Here is a 26,467-nt window from a genome sequence, read left to right on the forward strand (position 1 = left end):
ATAAGGAAATCAAAAGTTCTTAACATATCATTTTTCAAAAAGTTCACGCAAAAGATGGGACTAACTTCCACGGGTAGTTGGGCAGAATTTCTGAAGTATGGATCACAGTAAGTTGTGAGAGGGCACATAGTAGGAACTCAAATACTTACTCAATGAGGTAAAACTAGTGAGACTGGGGAAATTGAAAATCTCTGCTACTTAATAGGGTAGTAAGCACAAGATAAGAAATCAGTAAATTTAATGGAATAAATGAATAATCTGAGCAAAGTATGCCTTCAGCGTACTTTAGCACCCCAGCCAAAATGGTGGCCTCACATTCTATGACTTTGCAGAGACACTACAATGCTTGTAGCTGAACCTCTAAATGGAACCAAAACCTGAGGAGCTGCATACTGCTGCAGTTTCAGACAGGACTAGCCTAATGCACACCCCTAATCCAAGCATCTGACAACACTCTAACTTCAGGTTCTCTTCTTTCCATCTTTTTCACAACCCAAAGGTTCTAATTAAGCAGGGCTAGTTAGAAACCCTCCTCAAAGCTTTCTGCAGGCCAAAGTGAGTCCTGAATAAACCTGTTGTACAATTTTGGATCTCACTGGCTTCAAGGAAATGCTTCAAAATGTTCAGAGGTTAGCAGAACACCTTTAAAAAGAAAGGCAGATACCTGGTGTAGAATTTTTCTCCAAGGAGACAAATACAACATTTGGCTATAAAACCAAATTCTGGTAACAAATTTTACCACCCTCTCTTTTTTAGAATGAAATTTCACTTGGAGATGTAAGATAAAATAGAATTTAAATTATACTTCCCCCCAGTTACACCACAGGGATATGATGAAAGTAAATGAGCCATCCATTGGAATACCCAGATGAAAATGTATGTCAGGTAGAATCTGTGACATCAGTAAATCCATCTATGCATGCCCAGGGCTGAGTAAAATGTATCAGGCTTCTAGTGATCATTTTCATTTTCTGTCTTTGGGTATACATTTTCCCCATGTAATTTTTTTTCTTTATTTATTTTTAAACTGCAGCAAAATAATCATGTATATTTTGGGTGTATAGTGTGATAATTCTATACATACACAATGTGTAATGATCAAATCAGAACAATTAGCATAGTCATCTCCTTAAACATTTATCATTGCTTTGTATTTTCCTCATACACTTTAAAACTAGAACTTTTATAAAAAGGGGGAATGTTCCAGTAATCTAATAAGACTAAGTAATGATATCTGTAATGTATCTTAAGTGAGGCCAAATAAAGCAATGATATTATTCATTATTCCATAAGTCAAGGTATTCATTGTCATTTGCCTCACCTCACAAAATTTTCTTTAAAAATTTGCAAAGTAAAAGAATGCCACATGGTTTATGAAATCGCATAGGCTCTGAATTCAGGCACACATTCAAATTCCAGCATTTATTAGCAGTGCGACCTTGAGCAAGTATAGAACTTTAAGTTTCCTTTAACTATAAAGTAGGAAAATTATACCCATACCATTCAGCACTATGAAGAATACATAAATAATGTGCTCAATGCTGAAAATATTTTGTGGCACACAGTATGTGCTCAGTAAGTACAGGAGAGTAATAAATCCTAACTTACATGAATTTAAGAATCCCAAAAATTTGAATTTTGCCAGCCTTGACCTTAACACAGCCAAAGATTTAACTTCTGAAGAAGACATGACTTTTACTTAGGCTACAAAAAAATTATTCTGATTGGTAACTGATCATTTATTATCAAAATGTATTGACAATTTTTAATGTGCTATCTATAGGCCCTCATCTTACCTGGCAGCTACAAAGGCTCCAATAATCATTGCAAATACGGTCATCTGAATACCCCAAGAAAAAGTCTTCCTACAAAATAAGATAATTAAAAAAAATATATATGTGACTTTATTATTCGTACAGACACATTTCATAACAGGCAAAAAAACATAAACAATAGTATTTTAAATATTTCCAAGGAACTGGATATTTAAAAGAATCTCATTGATGAAGCAAAAACTCAATTTGCTATGTAAATAATTGTAGTCATTTTTCTTATTCTTACCATTTGCTATTGAGTTGGCATTTTTGTAAGTCAGGATTTTTTAAAGTAGGAAACACACATTTTCAGTAAAAGATATAAATGCTATTTAAAACCTAGAACTGTGATTCTGACCCAGCTTCACTCAGTGGCAGCAGTAGACATAGAAACTGTAGAAAATTAAAACTCAAGTTCAGATAGGTTTCCAACTCGTTTAACCTTCCCAACTACTGCTCCCACAAACTATCAATTTGATGGCAAGGAAAGAATTTAAACTTCTCAAAAGCTGAAGTAGAACCAAGACAAATAATTTTAATATCTCACATATGCTGGGCACCTATTCAAGGTGCTTTAAGTTGTTTAAAGAAAAGATGTATTAGAAATTTTGCTCACTTGAGTAAAACTCCTTCAGCAAACATTGTAAACAGGATGGAGAACCTTCTTAAAACTGTAAACATTGGTAAGCTGCAAAAACAAAGATGATTAGGTAAAATAAAGTTCAATTTATTTTTTTAAATCAAGATTTTTCAAATTGGTAATTTAAAATAATGCTAATTATTTCCTTTCCTATGGAAATTCCATGCTGATTAACTTCTGATTAAATTAAATCCTTACTTCTCTCTAGAAATAAATGATTTAAAAAGCTAAAAAAGTTGCTTTTAAAAAACTACTAAAAGTGAGAAACATTAACTATACAATGGTAAAAATCATACATCATAAATAATACATGTATTTTTAAATTTTACTTTGCTAAGTATGCAAACATCCTGATATACCGATGTTAGTCTTTAATGTAAAAGGGCCTATATCACCTTTCTTCACTAAACCACCCCAAAACACCTAGGAAAATCTTACCCCATAAAGCATTCCTTGCTTGTCCTTTTGTGAAAGTCTTCCATTAAATTCCTAGAGCATTTTGCTTGCACTAATAAACATATAGTTATTTCTGAATATGTCTTATCTCACTACAAAGTGCCTTATATTTAGCTGGCAAACAAAGGTAGGGGATGGATGGATGGATGGATGGATGGATGGCAGGCAATGGATGAAAAAAAAGCAAACTATAAGCAGCATTTCACAGCAGACCTTCATTTCTTTCCAAGTGGGTAATGAGATGGAAAAGAATGCCCCACCCATGATAATAAATCTGTCTCACTTGGAACTCTCCCCAGAGATACCCCTGGCCATCCTGTCAGGTTACTTGCTTTAAAAAAAGGAGGAAATGAAAAATTATATGCCACTGATTCTCAAGAGATCTCACTACTCATGATTATCCAAAATGCCAGAACTTCAGCTCATGTGGAAGTAGTGGAGCCATGGGTTTCTGTCAAACTATTTTCCTACGGGTGTCTGTGGAACATCACAAACCACAAAGGGAAGAAGCCAGGAACTGGAAGGTTAGAGGGTAATAGACAATGTAGTCAGAGAGAGCTACTGCTTCTTTCTAAAAGTAAAGACGCTGCCTCTATAATTACATGACAGTGGGTAAGATATTAATCATATTTGTTATCAGGGTTCCATCTCATTTTAACTATTTCATGTGAGAAGAAAAACTGAAAGTTCTCATTTCCATCCTTTTTTGCTGTGTGGAATCTGCCTAAAATATAGTACTAATTAACTATATTAATGAATAGAAATCCCAGAAGCCTTTTATCTCTCACTACTGCAGGTCTGGGAAAATAATGAAAATCCCCTATCATAGCATTTTATAACATTTTATATACCTCTAACATCAAAATGAGACAGGATAAAGCAACTATTCTTTCTCTTCAAAAGAAATGAGCTTACACTAAAGCCTTTAGTGCAACCTTCATTATTTAATGACAAAAACTTTCTAGTCCTTCCGTTTTTTCTAGAAACAGTAACAATGCATTAAATATTTCACATTTACGTACAACTTTAAGAACACATTATATTAACCTCACTAGTAAAATAAAGTTATCCATACTTCAGTTTCTTTGTGCTGAACAGTCCCGTGATTTGGTTCCCAAAATATAGTAGAGGTAGTGGAAACGTCTAGAAAATTTAAAAAGGGATAACAAAACTCAATAATAAAGATAGCTAAAACAAGGTCCTTTCAAACAGAAACAGTTTTGCTTTTATGATCAAATTCTTTCCACATGAAACTTAAGATTACTTCTCATAAACAATTCTGAGCCCCAGGAAACACCCAAACAATATTAACTATTCTCTGAGACACAACACTAAACTGGCAGAAAGAGAGGGAGGAAGACAGGGAAGAAAAGAAATATGAATATGATCGACCAATGTAGGACAGAAACACTATTTGCTTTAAAATATGATAATGTATTAGCACATGGCTCTAATATCAGCAGAAAAAGGCAGGCATTTTATCTTGATGTGGAGTCAAGCAGAGGCAGACAGAAGAACATGAAAATAAACCCAAGAATAATGAATGCAGGATACACTGGCTAGATTAGATGGATATAGAAACTGCAGAACTGTTGCACTCCCAACAAGTGAGCATTAATTAAAACAAAAAAGATTCCTGGGGTTTTTTTCTTCCTTTAATTTTACAGAGACTGTGAACTTCTCTAACACACATTACTGCATTTATTCTTTTTTTTTTTTTTTTTCATAACATGTGCTCTATCTAGATGTGGATTTCGTTAGAGCTACAATTTTTGAATATGCAAGGCTCTGATAAAAAAAATACAGTGACTCCTTCTCATAAAACAAAGTACTACTTTTTTTTTTTTTAATCTTTTACCTTTCGAGGTACATTTCTGTCAAAGTCAGGAAACTTGACTACTCTGAATGCCTTTCCCACCCAGAGAACTGCCACTGTGGCCACCATCTGTAAACAGAGAACACAGATGCACTGTTCTACATATAAAGACACACAGAGAAGTTCTGACAACATAAAACCATGTAATGCTGAAGATTCCAACTAACCTGGCCAAGTCCAACACATAGCGAGGAGGGAAATCTATAAAAAGGGCAAAGAAATAAAGAAAAGAAAAAAGTCAGAAAACCCAAACATAGCTCTGTGAATTCAACTTTTGCACCGACAATCTTAAAATGTCTTTTGATACAAATCCACACCAACGTCTGTCCTTTATTCAAATAAAAATCTTGTGAGAAAAAAAAATCCTGCCGGTTATGAGGCCATACCGCTGATTTTATAGCCTCGGGCGGCCACTTGTCTCATCTTGTCCGATTCTACAATTTCGGTAGGCTGCCTGCAACGGATTTTTCAAGGAAGTTAAGAAACAGATCTTTTCAACGGTTTCACACCTTAAAAAAAAAGCTTCTGCTCCAAGTCCCCGTGACAGCAGCAGAATAATCGTAAATGGGCGTGAAGATGCGCACGTCCCCAGAGGCTGTCAGCGGCGCGGGAACAGACTGCGGAGGAAGGAGCGCATCCCACGCTCGCTTCCCCGCAGGCATGCACAGGGGCCCTAAAGTCACCAAGCAACTTTGCTCCAGGCAACGAAAGGCAGGATGTTCAGGGAGGGCGCTGCACCCAGGGCATGGCAGAACAGCCGAAGGCGGCCCGGAGCGCGCGGCTGTCTGGAGCTCCGCGTGCGGAGCGGGACCCCCAGCCCCGGCCGGAGCGGCCCCGCCGCCACCCTCCCCCGGATCCCGCCCAACTTTACTCCGCTTCAACTTTGGCAACCAAAGTCCAGGGAGCCTGCGCGGCGCCGCCGCCCGCTCCTCCTCGCGGCCTCGGCCGGCGCCGCCGCGGCCCTACCTGTAGTTGGTGAGCACGCTCTTGTTCACCACCACGATCAGGAAGGAGCTCACGCCGTAGAAGCCGGCGGCCAGCAGCTTCAGGAACACGGTCAGCGTTTCGGCCGACGCCATCCCCAGCTCCTCCTCATCTCTGTGTGTGGAGGATTTCGCGGGGGCTTCTCCTTTAACCCGAGCATGCTGACGTCTATGGACTTCCGCCATGGCTGCGGCGGCGGCGCGGGCCTGTGAGGGGAGCGGCGGGCGGGCCTGGCGGCGGAGCCCAGCGGCGCGGGGGCTTGAGGCCGCGGCTTGCGGGGAACTCGCGGGGTCCGGGCCTGCGGATCGCGCCGACAGCACGCTCGCCGGCTCCGCTGCCTGCACAGCCGCCGCGCGTCTCCGCCCAGGGGCAGGGAAACCCGGGTTCACACCCTCGGGGACTTTGCTCCCACATTGTGCAATGCAGGGTTAGAGGGGAGTGGACGCCAGGCTTGGCCAGGGCAGGGGCTACGGAGGACCTGGAGAAGGGGCAGCGACGACCCCGAGCCTGGCGCGCAGAGGCAGAAGCCACTCGGGGGCACTGGAGTACGAAGCGGCCCTGGGTGAACGCTACCCAGTGGGCCTGCGCCTGCGCAGGAGCACGTGCAGGGGTCTCTGCGGGCTGTGTACCTGGAATGTGCGAGGCGGGCCGCGGGGGCTAGCCGCCGTATTCTCTAGATTACTGCCGCAAAGAGAGTGCCGACCCCTCGCTATAACAGGTGGCTGAATAGTGATGGTTTGTTGAGTCTAGACTCAATTTGAATGTGGTTTGGTTTGTGGAGGTGGTTTGGGTGTTTTTGTTTTTATCTCTCTTGCAAGGGGTCCAAGCCATTTTAAAACTATCAGATGTCGGGCTGGGGATGTGGCTCAAGCCGTAGCGCGCTCGCCCGGCATGCGTGCGGCCCGGTTGGATCCTCAGCACCACATACCAACAAAGATGTTGTGTTCGCCGAGAATTGAAAAATAAATATTAAAAAAAAAAAAAAATTCTTTAAAAAAAAAAAAAAACTATCAGATGTCACTAAACAGTAAGCACACAACAAACATTTCATTCTGCAAGGCCTCAGACTTCTCATACTTTCTAAACTCAGAATACACTGAAGCAATTCTTTCTCTGAAGATTTGAGGAGAAATTTTTTTTTTTAAGAAAGATGTTGACATATCCAAAAAAGTAGCAAGATAATCAAGCCCCTTGGGAATTGATAAAAGTGTAAGGTGTTTGCAGTCTAAAAGACTTCAGTTGTAATTCTAGAATTTCTTAAAATGTCCCCTGCCCCAGCTGTGTGTTTTAGGGTCAGTTAGATAACCTCTCTAAACCTGCATCTTCCCTTCTCTATGACATAAAGCTGGCCCAGAGCTTGTTTTCAATACATAGTAACATCATTATGGAACAGTAGCAAAGAAATCACATTTTGTACACATCTAATTTTAATAATAGGAAAGAACTTCAAATTATTTCCCTGAATGCTAGGTCTGTATGTGTTTTGTTTCCTTTTTCACTATTTTCCAAACTGGTAAAATATACTTAACTTAAATATATCAATCACTTTTGGAGTGTACATTTTACTGGCATTAAGTACATTTGCATTGTCGTGTAACCATCACCATAAAATCCATCCGCGCACTTTTTCACCATCTCAGACAGAAATAATCATCCCCATTCTTCACTCCTTCCCTCCCCCTGGTAGCCAGTGTTCTACTTTCAATTGCCGTGAATCGGACTACTCTGTGTACCTCAAATAAGTGGAGTCATGCAGCATTTGTCCCTTTGTCACTAGCTTGTTTGACTTATTGTAATGTGTTCAAGCTTCATCCATGTTGTAGCGTATTCAAAATTATAAGTACAGACACCCAGCATGAACTTCTTAACATGGCCTTCAAAGGCCTAGGTGCTGTGGTTCCTGTCCACATCTCCAGAGGCACTATCCACATTTCCCTCCTAAGCTGCAGCTAAATCAGCAGCGGGGGTTCCTGCTTTGTATCTTTACTGCCATTTTTCTCTTCTTTCCCCCACCCCAGTGAAGAACTGTCTCCTGATAAACTCTTACTTCTCCTTCTGTATTTGGCAAAACATTACCCCTTCTCTGGGTAGCCTTCCTTCATACTTCCCCTCACCTCATCTTTGTTGAGGGCCACAGCTGAGTCGGGATGACGCATGGCATTTTTGCCAGAATGGAGTGGTTGAGAGGTGACCCCAGCAAGCCATTGAGATGATGATGGTTATGTTAAGCTGTGTATTCAATTGTATATCAGACCCCTGCTGTCCGCCTCCACCTGCTACTTTGGAGGGGATTCCTGGGGAGTTCCCCATTGGTTGGGGAAGTGCCGGAGGAGGGATTTCTGGTTGGTGTGTGGTGTGTCCCTGGAGAAGGCTGTGTGTGTGGCATTTGTGGGAGTTCGGAAATAAAGTTTGTTCCTGCTTGAGTGGCTTGTGATTTGTGCCCAGCCAGACTGCAGCACATCTTTATCAGAATTGTTATCTCTCCTTCATGCCCCTCCTGTTCCATCTTTGTATACCCCATTTATATATTGCCTCACTCTGTCCATGCTGCTATAACAAAAGGCCTGCAACAGGGTAATTTATAAAGAACAAAACTGTTTCTCACAATTCTAGAAGCAAGTCCAAGACACTGGCAGGTTGGGTGTGTCTGGTGAGAGCTGACCTCTGCTTCTGAGATGGTGTATCCTCAGCAGCTGAAGAACCCCATGCCCTCAGATGGCAGGGAGATCAAGGTCAAAAAAAGTTAAATGCTGTGTGAAGACTCTTCTAATGCATCATCACATTGAGGGCAAAGCCCTCATGACTCAATCCCCTCCAAAGGCTTCTTAAGACTATCACATTGGCAGTTAAGGCTTGACTATAAATTCTGGAACAGACGTTCAGAATGTAGCATAGAGGCTCTGGATTGCATGTTTATGTGTCATTCTCTTCCACTAGACAGAGAACTGCTTGAGAACAGCAACTGTCCAGGGCACCTACCATGGTTCAGATGTTTTAGTTGGATGAATCAATGAATGGTAGCTTTATAACTAGCAATAAGGAAAAAGACCAAATCTCTTCCTTGAATTCTAGCAGCAGCAGAAAAATGACTAGAATGTTATATTTTGAATGTATATATTTTGTAAAAAGGATAAGTAACTGCTCATAATAAAAGTAAATATGTCTACATATATGTATATATGTTTACACACATATTCTTATACATGTTTTTAACATAGAACTAAGGCAGAACACTGATTCTCAAGCCAGGCTTTGCTTCTGATACTAGTTTTGTGACCTTGGGAAAGTTATTAGACATCACTGTGCTTCAGTTTCCTCCTCCGTAAAGTGATGATAACAATAATATCCACTGTTAGGATTATGGTGAGAATTAAATGAGTTAATAAATGTAAAGTGTCTAAAACACAGTAAAATACTTTACAAGTGTTTATTATAATAACAATGATTACTATTATTATTATTATCATCATTGCTATCATGCATACCTTTCTCTTTTCACTTATGATTCCTTGAGGAACAGGCAGACATGACTCTCTACCTTATTCTCTTCTAAAAACTTCAAAGTATCCCATTACCTAGATGATCATAATTTATATAAACTTTCTTATGGATATTTAAATTATTGCCAATTTCTCAGTTTATAAACCATCCTTGTCCATTCAACTTTGTGCAGTAGAAGTTTCTAGATGTAGAATTGCTTAATCAAAGTCTACCTTTTTAAAAATTAATAAAATCAAGAAATCAATCTCCAAAGAAGTTGTACTAATTTTATAGTACCAGTAACACTACATAAAAATAAAACTTGTTTTTAAAGTCAGATGGCAACAACAGTGGGAAAAAAATATGAAAGAGGCCAGATAATAGTTCTTCAAGTTCTACCCTGTGGAGATAAAAATCACATAACAAATTTGTGCAATAAATCAGTTGTGATTATACAAAATGAAAATAATCTCCTAAGAGCACTGATCCAGGTAACACCTATTGTTTTTCTCATGTGACTACATTATTTATTGACAAATATTTGTTAAGACCTACCACAGGCCAAGAACTACATTTGATTTTCTCAACGCCAATAATGATTGGGTTGCAGTGAGCCCTCTGTAAAATACTGTGTCATCTAATAGAGTCAAACATTCTTGGTAGGTGCTCAGGAAGATAAGGTGGGTTGCCATATTCTAACAGGATTTTGTCCCTTTTGCACATTATAGGTACTTATACTATTGGGTAATTTTTGGTATTTTAAGCACTCAGACCTGTTTACTAACCTGAGTAACTATAAATGGAGATCCACACATTATTTAGAAACTACCTTAAATGTTCTCACTGAGCTAAATCTACTCTATTTGGAAAGGCCAACTTTATGGATTGATCAATTTTAGATCTAGCTAGATAGAATTACTTGCAGAAAATCTTTGTAATTCAATCATGTATTTTTTAAAAAAATAAAAACCCATCATGTTTCTTCATCAGAGAAAATTGGTTCTCTACACTGTTTTTTTAAACATAACTCATATTATTTCTTTTTCTCTTCCCCTCTTCCTTTCAGTTGTAAACATGGAGTTTGAAATGTCCTTGTATTTCGTGCCTATCTTGGTGCCTGGTATGGCATTTGTGATGAGTCATCATTGACTGTGGCTTCAACAGATTAGGCCACTTGCTCTTGTCCTGGCATTCTCATAGGCCATTTAAGGTTCACTTTCATTCACCAGCTTTATGTTTCGCTGCCAGCCTAGATCAATGACCTGTTGTGCTGTACTACTGGTGACTTTATAGTCAGAAAGCAAAGGTCATACAGGTTCTCTATTTAAATTATGCTGTTAAAATTCTGAGACCCAAAGAACGTGGGAAGAGTGTGAAGCTTCTCTGCACTGCCTCATACTTCTCTAGTTGGGCTGGGAGAAATGAACCTGTTGATCACTTATGGTGGGCCTGGCGATGTATTACTCTTATAATTCATTTTCACATCTTGTCCTTACTGTCGCAATGGGCAAAGTTGTGACTTATGCAGTTCTGGGGGAGAAATAAAAAATATCCACATGCTTTCTGCCCTTTTCAATGCTTTATTCACTCAAGTCACTCAATATGATCTCACTCTATAGGTTCTTAATCAAGAAAATGGCAATTCTTAATGCTAGGCACCACAATAGACATAGTCAGTTCACAGCAAACAATTCTAGATTAATTTTAAGCACTGCAAACACTTAGTCATGACAGGCTCATGACAGACATTCCCTCTGCATGCTAAGCTCAAGTGTCAGATCAAAAGTCTCAAACCTTAGGCTCTAAGTCCAGCAGATGCACACTCACTCAGACCATGGTGATCAGATAAGGAATCAAGGCAGGCTTCTCCTGGGGTGAAGCTGACAGCTGGCTGAGGAAGCAGGCATAGGGAGAAGTCCGTTTCTCACCAGAGTGAAGAGGCTGCTGTAGAGTTTGAGAGCAGTGAGAACAATGCAGAAGATCAGGAAGATGAGAAGAGTTGGGATATCAGTCTAGACCCTCATCAGGCTCTCAGCCTTGTGTGCATCAGTGTTAGCTGAATGTCTGTTCATTTGCTCCATCATTTATACTAAATTTGGGGGCTTCTGACCGTCCCTTCAATCCCTATCAGCTGCTACCAGATTTTTCAGTGACATCATTCGTCCTGAGGTTAAAGCATCTGGTCTGGTGGTCCCCACACTGATTTTTCTTGCTTCTCGCTCTTATCAGGGATAGGGCAACAAGCCAGAGACTTCACTCTGAGTTTATTAGGGTGGGAAGAAGTGAATTATTTGTGCCTGAGGGCCATACTGGAGGGCTCCATAGGTGTGTCTGGTGAGACTGCAGGTTTCAAACTGAAGTTTTAAAATGGAGTTGCTTAGGCTCAGGCCTAAGGCCATCCTTATATTTACCCCTCTAGGAAGTAGGCATGGTAAAAAATGTATAAACATGAAAATAAGGGCTGAGAAGCATATACTAGATCTCTCAGCTCTAAGTGACTGGATACAGATTTGGCCTGAGGTCTATTCAGCACTTGATCTGTACTCTTTTCCTAAACAATCCTGCGTCATTTGGGGCAGGTGGACAGAGCTGCTTTTTAAAGAAGTTTTGGCAATGTCGATACTTCCTTTGATTGTGGTTACTGGTTTTCAACACTATGAAGAAGAATAACTAGGATAAAAGAATAGCAATCTATGGAAGACATGGTCTGTAATGACTCATTCACAAATATATCAGATACTAAGTTAGGCACTGGCAATATGAAGATATGTCAACTCAGTATGTTTATATCTGACCTTTAAACAAATCTCTTCCCAGTCAGCTGCTTTTTCTATCTCCAGTCTTGGTAAACTGACCTCACTGTCTACCTATGTGCCAGGGCAAGCTATTAAACATCACTGGGCTTCAGTTTCCTATAACTACTCCCCAATAAGTCTACAATCCCCACCAAACTAGTTTTGCCCATCCCACTGCACTGAAGCTGCTCACCCCTAAGTCACCCAGGACTACTGTGGAGCTAAAAACCCAGTGGACACTCTTGGTCTCTTGCTTGACTCCTCTATGACACTACAAACCCTTCCCTTAACTTCTGGGCCACTCCGCTGCCAGGAAGTCCTCCTGGTTCTTGGGCTGCTCCTTTTCATTCTGCTTTAGTGTCCCCTCCTTTTACCAGATCTTTTAAGTTTCACATTCCTCAATCTCAAGTATTTTCATTCTATTGTATTTCATTCCATGGTTTCAATTATGATTTGTTGTTTTGTCAGTGCTTCCCAGATCCACGTCATTTGTGTTCTTTTGAACTCCAAATTAATAAATCCACCTGTCTCCTGAATTTCTTCAACATGTCTAAAACTAAGCTCATCATTATCCCTTTAAACCCAGCACCCTGCTTCTCCTCTATTGATCTGTATTATGCTCAGATAATATCAGCTGAAATCCTGGCTGGCTTAGCCAACCAAAATACTTCCCTTTTATCAGATCTAAACAAAATTTAATCCAAGTGTTAAATCAGTTGATTCTCATTTATATGGGAATATTAATATGATCAAGATCTCTATGACCTGTATTATGGTAGAGAGAGGAGACTTGGTATAATTTAAATAAGACTATGATAATATCCTGCTAGCCCTCATATATAAGAGGTAAACTGCTTTTAGTTGGTCATACAAATCAATATATAGAGAAAGCATTTTCCATGTTAAAGTGTCTGAGTATTTCTATGGCTAAGTATCAGGAAATGTAATTTTGATTTGCCCCAGTAAAAATACAAGTTGATAATCACTTATCAAAAATGTGTGGGACCAGCAGTGTTTCATACTTCAGATTTTTTTCCAGATTAGGGATGCTCAACCTATAGTACATTTGAAACCTCAACTACAATTGGAGTTACCTTCTGGTTAAGTTTAGAATCGTGCTCAATTATTTGCTCAGGTTTGCCTTCAGCATTGGACAGACAGGTTACTTAAATGGGAATGTGACAGCTGTTACCACTCACTCATCTTTTAATACTTTCATGATGGTATTAATCCACAGTCCTTTATATACATAATAATTCTTTCTGTTTACTCTTCCGGTAAGGAAGACGTTTCAGAGGCTTCCTCTTTCTACGATCATGGTCTTTATTTCATGAGTGAAAGAGTCGATGTCAGGATTTTGTCACTTGTCAAGTGTACCTATTATGTCAAATATATCAATATATCTCTCTTCTAATTATACATTTAAAAATGGGAGCTGGGTGTGGTGACACACACTTGTAATCCTAGCTACTTGGGGGGCTGAGGCAGAAGGATCACAAACTCAAGCCCAGCCTGGGAAATTTAGCCAGATCCTGTCAAAAAAAAAGAAGAAAAAAGTGCAGGAAGGGGGCATGGAGAAATAATCACATGGACCTGCTGAACACATCATTTCAAATTTAGTCTAAGATTCTAATTATCACCTAACCCACCTAACCCATTTCTATAGTCTGAATGTGTATGTCTCCAACCCCAAAATTCCTATGTTGAAATCCAGTCTCCAAAGTGATAATATTAGGAGGTACTTCTAACAGCATCCTTTGCAAGTGATTAGATCATGGGAGCAAGACCCCCGTGAATGCGATTAGTGCCATTATAAAAGATGCCAGAGAGACACCCTCACCCCTCCCATTATCTGATGATTCAGCCAGAAGGCACCAACTATTAACCAGATAGTGGGTCCTCACCAGACACCACATCTGCCTGTGTGTTGATTTTGGACTCATTACTCCAGAGCGGTAAGAAATAAGTTTTTGTTGTTTATAAGCTACCCAGTTAATAGTATTTTGTTATAACGCCCAGAACAGACTAAGATATCCAAGTAGACCTCCAATTAGACCCCAGGACTGTAGGTGTCCAGTAAATAGTATCAGTTAGCCAGTGTTTGAAAGTCCCCAATAGGCCATTTCCTTTTCCTCAGTACTATACACAGTTACCCTGGTAAATGACTACAAATTCCTTTGGGGAGGGCTTGGAGGAAGATAGACAGTATACATTTGTGGCTATTATCCTCACAGAGAGTTGAACTCCCCTTAAATCCATGGGATTCTGTTCTGTAAGTAGGCTGAGTTCTGAAAATTGAGGAAAAGACCATGACTCTCAATTTCAGAGACTCGGGTAAGGTATTTTTGCTATCAGGCCTGTTTTTTCCTATTATGTAGATTAAGCACCATTTTAGTAGGCTGCCTGTCTTTTTCATTCTAAGACAAATTATAATTGATTAACTACTGCCAAGAGTTCTGTGGGCCAAAACACTATGTTACTGTGTTCCTTTTATGGTAAATATGCCCTACAGCACCTTTGATGGTTAAAGTACTGCTACTTGCACCAGGACTTCTTTACTAAATTTGAGAGCCCATCTCAATGGTGAAATTTCCCATCACAATTGACAGCTACAACAGAACTTCTAAATGATTTACATGTTCCATACAGAAACATGCTTCTTGATATGGTAGAAATGGGAGGATCCTCTGGATTCTTTTAAGGATGCGGTTGAAGAATGGGTATGGAGGACTGGGGATGTGGCTCAAGTGGTAGCGCGCTCGCCTGGCATGCGTGCGGCCCGGGTTCGATCCCCAGCACCACATACAAACAAAGATGTTGTGTCCGCCAATAACTAAAAATAAATAAATAAATAAATATTGAAAAAATTCTCTCTGTCTCTCTCTCTCTTTAAAAAAAAAAAGAAGAAGAATGGGTATGGAGATGACTCGTGACAGATATATTCCAACATCCTGTCTCTTTAAATCTTGAGATTTCTTCCTCTACTTTAAAATAGGAAATTCTGGTATCTGAGCCTCATTAAACACAGGCCACTGTTGCCCAAATCTCAGTCAACCAAAAATTAAATTGTTAGAATATTTCCATCTGGAAGAACTAACACATTAAATTCCAAACCTCTGGTAAGTACAGTCTTGTCAATATATTTGACCCAATTCAGTGTCATATTTCATCTTCCTTAAATTCCTATATGCCGCAGTCCGGCTGCAGCAAAATAACCGGGGGGTGACGAACAACTTGCGTAGATTGATACAGCAGGAGTGGGAGCCGTTTATTGTAGGACAACAGAGGTATTTATACATTCCACACAGCTTATCTAATTAACATAAACTTGATACAGCAGTCAACCAATAAGGGATCTCCACACTTAATGGCTCGCTGGCGTTACTTCACAAACCACTCCCTCTGGCAAAATGCCAGACGCCATCCAGACTTGTTTACAGACTCTAACACCTATACATATTCCCCAAGTTTACACTGATGTAAATTAGGAAAATTATATAATTTTTTGGCTCATGAACTACTTTCCCTGGATTAGACTTTGTACTTATTCCCTGGTATATGCTGATATCTGATTCTAGTTATGGGTATAGTGGATACAGTTTTCAAGTAAAAGAAGGTTAATTTCCTCAGACACAGGAAGATAAGTTGCTGCACTGTCAGAAGCTCAAAGTAACTTGAGAATTCAAAATTCTCAACTCTTTCGAAGTCTAAACACATGTGATCCTACTCCAAGTTTTAAGATCCTTTTTCTTCCAATTTTCCTAACTTCTACATGAGAGACCTAGCAAAGTTGTCAATCAGCTGATGTTGTGAATTCTGTAAACTAGACAATTAAAGTATTGTTCATTTCTTTACAATACTAACCCTGTGGCTACAAGAAGAGGGAGATTCTTTAGGGCTACCATAAAGTCTCTCTGGTTCTCTGATGAAATTTTACAGACAGTGTAAGGGCCTGAGCTTGTTACTTTCTTTCTGTAAATATTTTATTGCACTCAAAATTCTATCCCACTCCACAGTCCCATAGTAATTTTAATTGCTAATGGCCAGATGCAGTAGGCACATGTTCCTGAGGCATTTAATTCAGTGGGCACTTCAACACAGTCAATTGCAGGTGATAATTTAATTAATCATGATACTTCTACGTAACATGGATTACCAGCATTCATTTCCCTTTAGCAAGGAGCTCAGCATGACACTCAAGCTCAAGGACAAAAACAAAGTAATTCTAAGTCCCATTTCTAAGGTATGTTTCCTGGGACAAATATGTATATGAATCAGGGTCCAGTTGAGATACAAAATCCACACAGGTTTTTGCATTGCAGAGAATTTAACAGAGAAGTTAACAGGTGTTAACTAGGTAAATGAAAGGTTGAAAAGAAACTCTCCAAAATAGAAAACCCTAACACATCATAGAGGGAGCAACTGCCAGAAAAGAAGAGAGAGCAAAAGGAAGAGGCTGGAATTTTTAAATCTTAGAAACTTAAAGGAGGAAGCCCAATAGCTAAAACTCAGACCACAGAGGAAGTCATGCAATTCAACTGATACTGAAGTCTTTGAGTTAAGGTCTGGGTGACAGACCTTTGAAGAGAGCATCATATGACTGGTCCTGTTGTTCAGGTGGGGGAAGGGTGTGATGAGGCTGTTTGAAAAATTAAAAAAAAAAAAAAAACGGCTGCAAACTGCATTAGGCTACAGCTATAGGAAGGACTTTGCTCAGCTTAAGTGAAGAATCATAGCTGTCAGGAAGCAGACAAGAGCCTTTCCTTCTTTCTCCTCCAGCTTTGCAGCCTCTTTCTACTGTCACCTATGACAGAATGTAACATAGATCCAGCCAGCCAAGCAGGCATATGATTTGCAAAAAGGCAAACAGCAGCTTCACAAAACAGGATACATAAGATTAGGTTTGTAACTGAGAGACAATAACTTAATATCTGTTTTAATAAAAATTACCTCCATCTGTCAATCTGCTTACCTTAGAAACCTAGTAGTCATTTTCAGGGCCTCTCTCTTCTCACCTGCCAATATAAGCTCCTAAATATCTCTCAAGTCTGAATGCAGTGACATCACCATCATCCTTCATCAAGACTACCAAAATGGCATTCCAACTAGCCTCCAGTCTAGGTGACTGTTTCCCCTCCAAATTTTCCTTTATACAGCAGCCACACTGACAGTGAGTGATTCTGCAAAAATGCAGATCTGATTAGGATAAAATCTATCTCCTGATTTATTTCACTACACTCTCATTTTGGCTCCCCCTTCTCTGCTTATCCTTGACATTCTTTAGTTCCTCAAACACATCCTCTCATTTCTGTAGGTTTGCCCCTGCTTAATACTTGACTTATAGATTAATCTCCCATTCCTACAAACTCTATCTCCCACCTCTGGCTAACTACTTCTGGTCCTCAATAAGATAAATAATACTCAGTAAGTATTGTCACTAATCCTAGACACCATTTCTACATGCCCTTACGAGGCATAACAACTTGAGTCACTAACATGTTCTTTTTCTCCCTTTTGCTTTCCCCCCATTCACATTCAGACCACAATGCACAGGTAACTGTTATCCCAGATGGTTGCCATTATAATGTATTTATGCTATTCACAATATTTATGCTGTGAATTTTTATTTATTTATTTATTTTTAAATGTTTATTTTTAGTTTTCGGAGGACACAACATCTTCATTTTATTTGTATGTGGTGCTGAGGATCGAACCCAGCACCCCGCGCATGCCAGGTGAGCGCGCTACCGCTTGAGCCACATCCCCAGCTATGCTGTGAATTTTTAGATTCTACACTTAAAGTCCAATTGTCAACCACCATTCTATTTTATGCTTTTCTGAGTTTGACTACTTTAGATACCTCATGTAAGTAGAATCATACAATATTTGTCCTTCTGTGACTGACTTATTCCATTTACTATAGTGTTCTCAGGATTCATCTACATTGTAGCATAGGACAAGATTTCCTTCTTTTTTAAGGCCAGATAATATTCCATTCCATTGTGGTAAGCACATACTACATTTTTCTGCCATTCACTGGTACATAGACGGTGGCTGATTACTCCTCTTGACTGTTGTAAATAATGTTGCAGGGAACATCAGAGTGCATATATCTCATTAAGAGCCTATGTAAGGGGGAAAAAAAAAGAAATGTGTCACATTAGATTGGGTAGAGAGAAGTGATGGGAGGGGAGGGGAGGGGTAGGGGGGATAGGAAGGGCAGCAGAATAAATAGACACTAGTATTGCTGTATGTATATACATGTCTGTATAACCAATGTGATTCTGCAACCTGTATATTCAGAAAAATGAGAAATTATACCCCATTTGATTCAAATGTATGATATGTCAATATCATTGTATTGTCATGGCAACTAATAAAAAAATCCTTTCTTCTAGCTATTTTGAGATTGTATTGAGATTTCTTTCATTGCTTCTAAAATTAGAAAATTATACTTCCTAATAAATGAAATAAATATTTACTTTTATTTCACTATTAAAAAAAAAGAGCCTATGTTCAATTCTTTTGGATATGTATGTTCAAAAGTGGGATTTCTGGATGATATGGTGATTCTAATTTTAGTTATTTGAGGAAATGTTATACTTTTCTACAGTAGCTGCACCATTTTAATCCTCACCAATGATAGAGCACAACGGTTCCAATTTTCTATATTCTTTTTTTTAAAACGTATATTTTAGTTGTAGATGGACACAATACCTTTATTTTATTTATTTATTTATGTGGTGCTGAGGATCAAAACCAGTGCCTCACATGTGTTAGGCAAGTGTACTACCACTGAGCCACAACCCCAGTCCTCAATTTTTCATATTCTTGTCAACAATTGCTATTGTCTGCTTCATTGATAGTAGTTATTCTAACAAATGTGAAATGACATTTTTTTGAGAGCGAGAGAGAGAGAGAGAGAATTTTTTTTTAATCTTTTTAATATTTATTTTTTAGTTTTTTCAGCGAACACAACATCTTTGTTTGTATGTGGTGCTGAGGATCGAACCTGGGCTGCACGCATGCCAGGCAAGCGTGCTACGGCTTGAACCACATCCCCAGCCCTGATGACATTTTTTATTGTGGTTTCAGCTTACATTTCCCTGATGATTGGTGATGTTGAGTATGTTTGCATATACCTGTGGACCATTTGTATGTATTCTTTGGAGAAATGTCTGTTCAGTCCTTTTGCCCATATTTTAAATCGGGCTGTTGGTGTTATTGTTATTATTTTGCTATTGAATTATGAGAGTTCCAAATACTCTTTGGATATTAACCCCTTATCAAATTTCTATAGCTTGTAAAAATTTTCTCCCTTTCCATAGTTTGCCTTTCACTGAGCTACTTGTCTTCTTTGCTACGTAAAAGCCTTTTTTTGGTATGAGTAGTCCCATTTATCTATTTTTGTTTTTAAACCTCTTTTTGGCATCAGAACCAAGAAATTTTTATCAAGAGCACTCGTGGGAGGGGCTGGGTTGTGGCTCAGGGTAGAGCACTTGCCTCCCATGCATGAGACCTGAGTTCAATCCTCAGTACCACATAAAAATAAATAAATAAAAATGAAGATTTAAAAACAACAACAACAAAAAAGAGCACTCGTGGGGATTTTCCTTTATGTTTTCTTTTAGGATATTTATGGTTTGGGGACTTAACTAATGCATTTGAGTTTGATTTTTGCATATAGTCTAAGATAAGGGTTTAGTTTCATTTTTTTTCACGTGTATATCCAGTTTTCCTAGCATCATTTGTTGAAGAAACTATCCATTATACATTGTGAAGTTTGGGACACGTATCAAAGACCACTTGATCATATACTTGGATTTATTTCTGTAGTCTCTGTTGTGTTTTCTGTTGTGTCTTTATGCCAGTATCACACTGTTTTGATTATCATAGATTTGTAATATGCTTTGAAATCAGGATGCACGGGGCCTCTCCAGCTTTGCTCTTCTCTCTCATGACTCTTTTGGGGTTTTCAGGATCCTTTGTAGCTCCATATGAATTTTATGATTATCCTTTTCATTTCTAAAAAAAAATTAAAATGCCAGTGAGATTTTCATAAGAATGGCATTGAATCTGTGGATTTTTTAGGTAGTATGGACATCGTAACAACATTAAGTCTTCCAATCCATAAATGTTAGATGTCTCTCCATTTATTTATATCTTCTTCCATTTTTCTCAGTGACATTTGTAGTTTTCAGTGCTAAGTCTTTTGCCTTCTTGCCTAAGTTTATTCCTATCTATTTCATTCTTTCTTGGTGGGGAGAGGCATGATGGAAATTGAACTCAGGGCCTCATGCAACCTAAGGATGAATACTACCATAGAGCAGAACACACTAGCCCCCCTTTTTTATTGCTAATATAAATTTCTTTTTTAGGTAGCTTATTGCTAAACTATAGAACTGCAACTGATTTTTATAGATTGATGTTTTTTAATCCTGCAAACTTGTAGAATTTATTAGTTCTCATAGTGTTTAAAGGAATTTTAGTTTGGGTTTTTTTTTAATATACCTTTATTTTATTTATTTTTATATGGTGCTAAGGATCGAACCCAGCGCCTCGCATGTGCTAGGCGAGTGCTCTACCGCTGAGCCACAACCCCATCCCCAGGAATTTTAGTTTTTAATGGGCATTTCAGACTATGTCATTTGCAAACATATAATTTTACTTTGTGGGAAGTTTAATTCACTTGGAAGTACTAGTATTGCCATTTTGTTAGCTGTCTTCTATCTGGCCTGTAACATTTTTGTCCCTCTTTTCCTCTCTTTCTTCTTTTGTGGGTTTTTATTTTTTGTTTTGTTTTGTAGTGCACACTATGATTTCTTTCTATTTCTTTTTGTGTATTTTCTATAAGTACTTTTTTTTTGCAGTTACAATGGGGCTTGTATAAAACATACAACAATCTATTTTAAACTGATAACCACTTAACAACAGTTTTGCATATGAAAATTCCACTCTTTGACTTCTCTTCCCCTTCATACTTTGTGTTATCAATGTCACAAATGACATCTCTTTCTTCCCCTGTGGTGCTAGAGATTGAACCCAGGGCCCCTACACATCCTAGGCAAGTGGTATATCCCCAGCCCCCACAAATTATATCTCTTTATTATATATCTATTAACATTTTATAGTCATAATTTTTAACTTCTATACCAAAGTCAAAAGTGTTTTGTGCACCACAATTCCAATACTACGGTATTATGTATTCAAATATATGTTTACCTTGGCCAGCAAGCTTTATGCTTTCACATTGGCATGTTATTGTTTTGCATCTTCATTTCAACTTTAAAAATTCCCTCTAACATTTCTTATAAAGCAGACCTAATGGTGATTAACTTTTTCAGCTTTTGTTTATCGGGCAGTCTTAATTTTTCCTTGATTTTTGAAGGACAGTTTTGCCAAATATACTATCATTTTTGGCAAAATTTTTCCCCCAATGCTTTAAATATGTTATTCTACTCCCTCTGGTCTGTGAGATTTTCCCCTGAAAAATCCACTAATAGTCTTCTGGCAACTCACTTGTTCTCTTGCCGTATTCAACATTCTCTGTCTTTGCCTTTTGATATTTTATTATAATGTCCTTTCCCAGATTCAGAAAGTTTGAGGCCATTAGTTTTTCAAATAAACTTTGTGCCTGTTTCTCTCTTTACCTTTTGAAAGCTCCATAAGGCATATATTGGTCCACTTGATAATTTTCCACCCCTGCCTTAGGCTTTCTTGACTCATTTTCACTTTTTTCTTTTTTGTTGCTCTGTCTGGATAATTTCAAATGATCTGCCTTTGATTTTGTTGATTTTTTCTGCTACTTGATCAAGTTAGCTATTGAACCTCTCTAGTGAATTTTTCAATTCGGTTGTTGTATTCTTCAGCTCCAAAATTTGTTTGGTTCTTTTAATTATTTTCTATGTTTTTATTGATATTGTCATTTTGATTATAAATTATTTTTATGCGCTCATGAACATCTTTATAATAGTTATTTTAAATTCTTTGTCATAATTTTTTGAGGATTTCCTTAAAGTTAGTTTCTGGAAATTTATTTGCACCTTTGATCAGATCATTGGAAAAAATAGCAACCTCTTCCAGTCTTTCTAAACTGAATTTGTAGAGTGAAAAAACCTTCCCCAATTAGCCCAGCTGGAAATTCTGAGGACCTCTCAAACTTTTTCTGCATATGCTCTTCTTAGATTTATACATGTACATTCCCAAACAGAGAGATCTGCTAGTTTCCTTCCTTCCTTCCTTCCTTCTTTCCTTCCTTCTCTTGATCTCTCTAGTATCTGTCTGTAATACTACTACTAGTTCTCTACAGCTCCTGAAAATCACTCACTTTTGTTCTTAGTGTAGCCCCAAATTTCTAGAACATACTGGATCCCATTGATGACCCAAGTCAGATGAAACATAAACTAGACCCTTGGATGGGCCCCTGAGAGACAGAACATTGGATATACCCTTTACTCTTTCCCCTCTCTCCACAGAAATGTTGCTGAGTATATAGCCTTTATCTGCTATTCTGTGGGTCCTCTAGAATAGCAGCAAAACACCCACCTCTTCTTTGCTTCCAATGCCCCCAGCCATCTATAATATACTGGATTCTGTCCAAGCTCTGACAAGGAGAGGCAGAAAACTAGTACCACAAAAGATGAGAACAGAGCTAGGATTGTGGTAGAGCACTTGCCTAACATATGTAGGATTCGATTCTCAGTACCACATACCAATAAATAAATAAAACTTTTAATAATTAAAAAAAGATGAGAACATTGGATACATGCTAATTCTTTCTCTATTCTGGAAGAATAGATTTTCTTACACTTGTTCTGTACTTGTCCAGGTATTATGAAGGTATTATGTGAGTCAGTAAATGTTGGTCCATCTATTGTCAAATTGATATCTCCTTGAGGGTGGGAGAAAGGTCTGGGACTTCCTATTGCACTATCTTGTTGACATCATCACTTTTTAGTGGTTAGAGTTTAGATATGTCATCAAAATAACATTCCATAAAATAAAAAATCAATGAATTGGATTTTATTCAAATTCAAAATTTTCATTTTGCAATAACATTAAGAAAATTATTAAGCAAACCACATACAAGAGAAATACTTATAAATCACATATGTCAACAGACTTTGCTCCAAATACACAAGGAGTTTTTACAACTCAATAAGAAAAAAAAAATAAGCAATTAAAAATTAGGAAAATATCTGAACAAACACCTCACCAAAGAAAATGTACAGGTGAAAAATGCATACATGAAAAGATGTTCAACGTGTGTCTTCAGGGAAATTATGTGAAAATCACAATGAGATATCACTATACACATTATAGCGTGTATCCATAAATCCTTGATATTTCTTTCTAAAGGGAATAGAGCTTAATTTCTTACCCTTGAGTGCAGGCTTGTCTTAGTTACTTTAATAAATATTCTGACAAAGCATAAAGAAAATAATAACTTTATATTAGAGAACATGGCAGACACTACCTTAACCAAGTGTCACCAGTGAATGAAGTCAAGTGGTTGACCTATTTCTCACCGCTATGATGAGAATGCACACTTCTGTGGTTCCCTTCTCCAAAGCTCACAACCCTCATCTAATAAGAAAGAAAGAAAGAAAGAAAGAGAGAAAGAGAGAAAGAGAGAGAGAGAGAAAGAGAGAAAGAAAGAAAGAAAGAAAAGAAAGGAAGGAAAGAAAAGAAAGGAAGGAAAGAAAAGAAAGAAAGAAAAATATGAAACACACTCAAGGTAATAAAAAATAAGGAATGACAGATCAGAGAACAAGTACGAGACATGCTGACTAAATTCAATGTGCTATGCTGAATCCAGATCAGAAAAAACACATTTTTGAAAAGCTAGTAAAATTCAAATAAAATCTTAGTTTTTTTTTGTTTTTGTTTTTTTTTAAAGTGGTCTTCATTGACCAACCTATTTTAAATGTTGCGGGTTCCTAGGTTCTCTGTCCTCTAATCCTACCTTGTAGTCTTAGGTTTGCCAGTTCTTCTTCTTCTTTTTTAAAATATATTTTTAGCTGTAGATGGACACAATGCCTTTATTATTTATTTATTTTTGTATGGTGCTGAGGATTGAACCCAGTGCCCCATATGTGCGAGGCAAGCACTCTGCTGCTGAGCCATAATCCCAGCCCAGGTTTGCCATTTCTTGACTACGTTATATTTGTTTATTTTATGTGTCCTCCCAATAAAATATTAGCTCCATGAGCAGAAGTCGATGTAAGGTTTATAAGACTTGAAGTTTGGGGGAGCCCTTTTTTTTCTTTTTTAATATTTTTATTAGTGCATTATAGTTATACATAACAGTAGGGTTCACTTTGACAAAGGGGGAGCCCTTTTTAAGAAAAATAAATAAATAAAACTATAAATGAAGAACTGTAGAGAGCAGATGAGCCCCAGGTCATCGCTGATCCTGCGGTGTTGGCAAAAGCCAAACCTGGGAAACATTCCTTGCCAAAAGGCGAGGATTTTAACAGCCTTGACACTGGCTCTGATGCTAACAGTTATCCGATGTTCTAGTACAAAAGGCTTCCTGGATGCAGCAGGGTAATAGCAGGATGTTCTTAGCACTGTAATGGTAGGATAGCTGCAAAAATGTTTCTAGCTTTGTAACTTTTTAATGCACAAAAAAACCTCTTGATAACTCACAAGCCTTGAATAATTTACAATGCTCATATAGTTAAACTTCCTGATTATGAGACCCTATGTAATAAACTTGCAGAGCTAGTTCTGGGTCACTGTTTCTCCATCAGAGTGCAGTGTCCCACCTGGTCCCAGCTTTGCTTAAAAATTTCTCCGTGTTTTCTTTGTCTCTGTGTTTTTCTCCATCTCCTGTTGCCCCTACTTGAGATTCTTTTTTGATGCCACACAGGTCATGGCAAAGTATAAAACTTACTGTCTACTCACAGGGAATCAGAACTAAGACATTTTAAAAATGTGACAAGTAGCAGAAAATTAACAATAGTTTTATTAATTTTCTGTCTTCAGCTATATATATATATATTTACCTCTGTATATGATAGTAATTCTGTACTACAGTTCTCATAAATTAATTGAAAAATAACTCATTTTCTCTTTTAGTGCTTTGCTAGTTTATTTTTATTATCAATACTTGGGATTTATAAAACATGCATCTTCACACTTAACAGACTCACTGAAGTATAGCTACAAATCTGTGTTCTACAAACACAGGAATTCTGATGACTTCTATTTTGCATAGTTCCTATGAAAAAATTAAGAATACAACATATCTTTCACTGTATACACATTTTTAGCATATTTTCAACAAGCAAGAACTTATTCTAAGTATTAATGACACCTCAGTTCTTTGCTAATAGCTGTATTGGTGATGAAAATGTGTTTTACCGCTAGCTTCCAACTTTATGTTTCAAATCTTGTTTCTGCTTCTAGCCACAAACTTCACAGTGGCCACCATAGGACACATTTTGTTTCATGTTATGTTCTCTGAACTTGTACCATTGTGTTCTGCAGTAGATAAGACAGCACAATAGGCAGTAGTAGTATTCTTGGAAGCCATTAATTAAATGCCTCTGTATAGATATGGTTGCATGCCACCTCTATAGATCCAGATTAGATTTATTCCTAATGCAGCTTCTCCTTAGAAGAATTCCTAAAATATCTTTTGCCATTTAAATATCATCTATTAAAAAGGCAAGGGCAGAAATATTGGAGTGGAAAGGGACACTTGCAAATAATTGTATGTTTTTTAAAATTTGTAAAATACATAAGACAGGTAATATTTTGCTAATGCCCCCTATGGGGCCTAAGAAAAAGCTAATGAAAGTGAGGAACCATGAAATTAAGTTCCATTGATATCTTCATCCACGTCCCTAAGAGTGGGGAACTCAGTTTTTGCTCATAGCTCTATTTTCAGTACACAGAACAGAAGATATACACTGTATGTATGTTAAATTAATGAATGAATAACAAAAGGAGGGAAGGAATGAAGGAATGAATGAAGGAAGGAACAAAGGAAGGAAGGAAGGAAAAGGAGGAGGAAAGAAAGGAAGGAGGAAGGGAGAGAGAGATAGATAAGTGGAATAATTCTTCACACATTCTGGATTATAGAAGCATGAAATAGTTTCTCCATACTTAGAGAAAAATAACTACCATTAGAGTTATTTCCAAGGAAGGACATTGCATTGAGCCAAACAAGACAGTGTAGGACTCTAAACCATTACAAGTATTAGAATAACATGTCCATACAAGGAGGTGATGTATAAACCTATTTTTCTTTCTTTCTTTTTTTTCCTCTTTTTTGGAGGATCAAGGATTGAATCCAGGGCTTTGTGCATGCTAGGCAAGTGTTACACCACTGCACCACAGGCTCAGACCCTGGATAAATTTACTTTGAACTCAGAGAAAAGAACTGTGAAATGGCTCAGGAGAAGGAAGTCCT

At 38.0% G+C, this 26,467-nt stretch overlaps 1 protein-coding gene across 1 annotated transcript in view; it reads right to left on the bottom strand.

Annotated features, from left to right (window-relative positions):
- Slc35d1 (solute carrier family 35 member D1) overlaps nt 1-6,339 on the bottom strand; it is a 45,000-nt gene extending 38,661 nt beyond the window's left edge. Inside the window, exons 1-6 of the mRNA XM_027949564.3 lie at nt 5,753-6,339; nt 4,954-4,987; nt 4,769-4,855; nt 3,986-4,053; nt 2,431-2,502; nt 1,797-1,865 (exon numbers count right to left, since the gene is read on the bottom strand). Coding sequence (XP_027805365.1) covers nt 1,797-1,865; nt 2,431-2,502; nt 3,986-4,053; nt 4,769-4,855; nt 4,954-4,987; nt 5,753-5,955 — 533 coding nt within the window. The 5' untranslated portion in view covers nt 5,956-6,339. The remainder of the gene's footprint in view (nt 1-1,796; nt 1,866-2,430; nt 2,503-3,985; nt 4,054-4,768; nt 4,856-4,953; nt 4,988-5,752) is intronic.
- Nucleotides 6,340-26,467: the final 20,128 nt, after the last annotated feature.

Source organism: Marmota flaviventris, chromosome 10, assembly GCF_047511675.1.
Source record: "Marmota flaviventris isolate mMarFla1 chromosome 10, mMarFla1.hap1, whole genome shotgun sequence".
Taxonomy (NCBI): domain Eukaryota; kingdom Metazoa; phylum Chordata; class Mammalia; order Rodentia; family Sciuridae; genus Marmota; species Marmota flaviventris.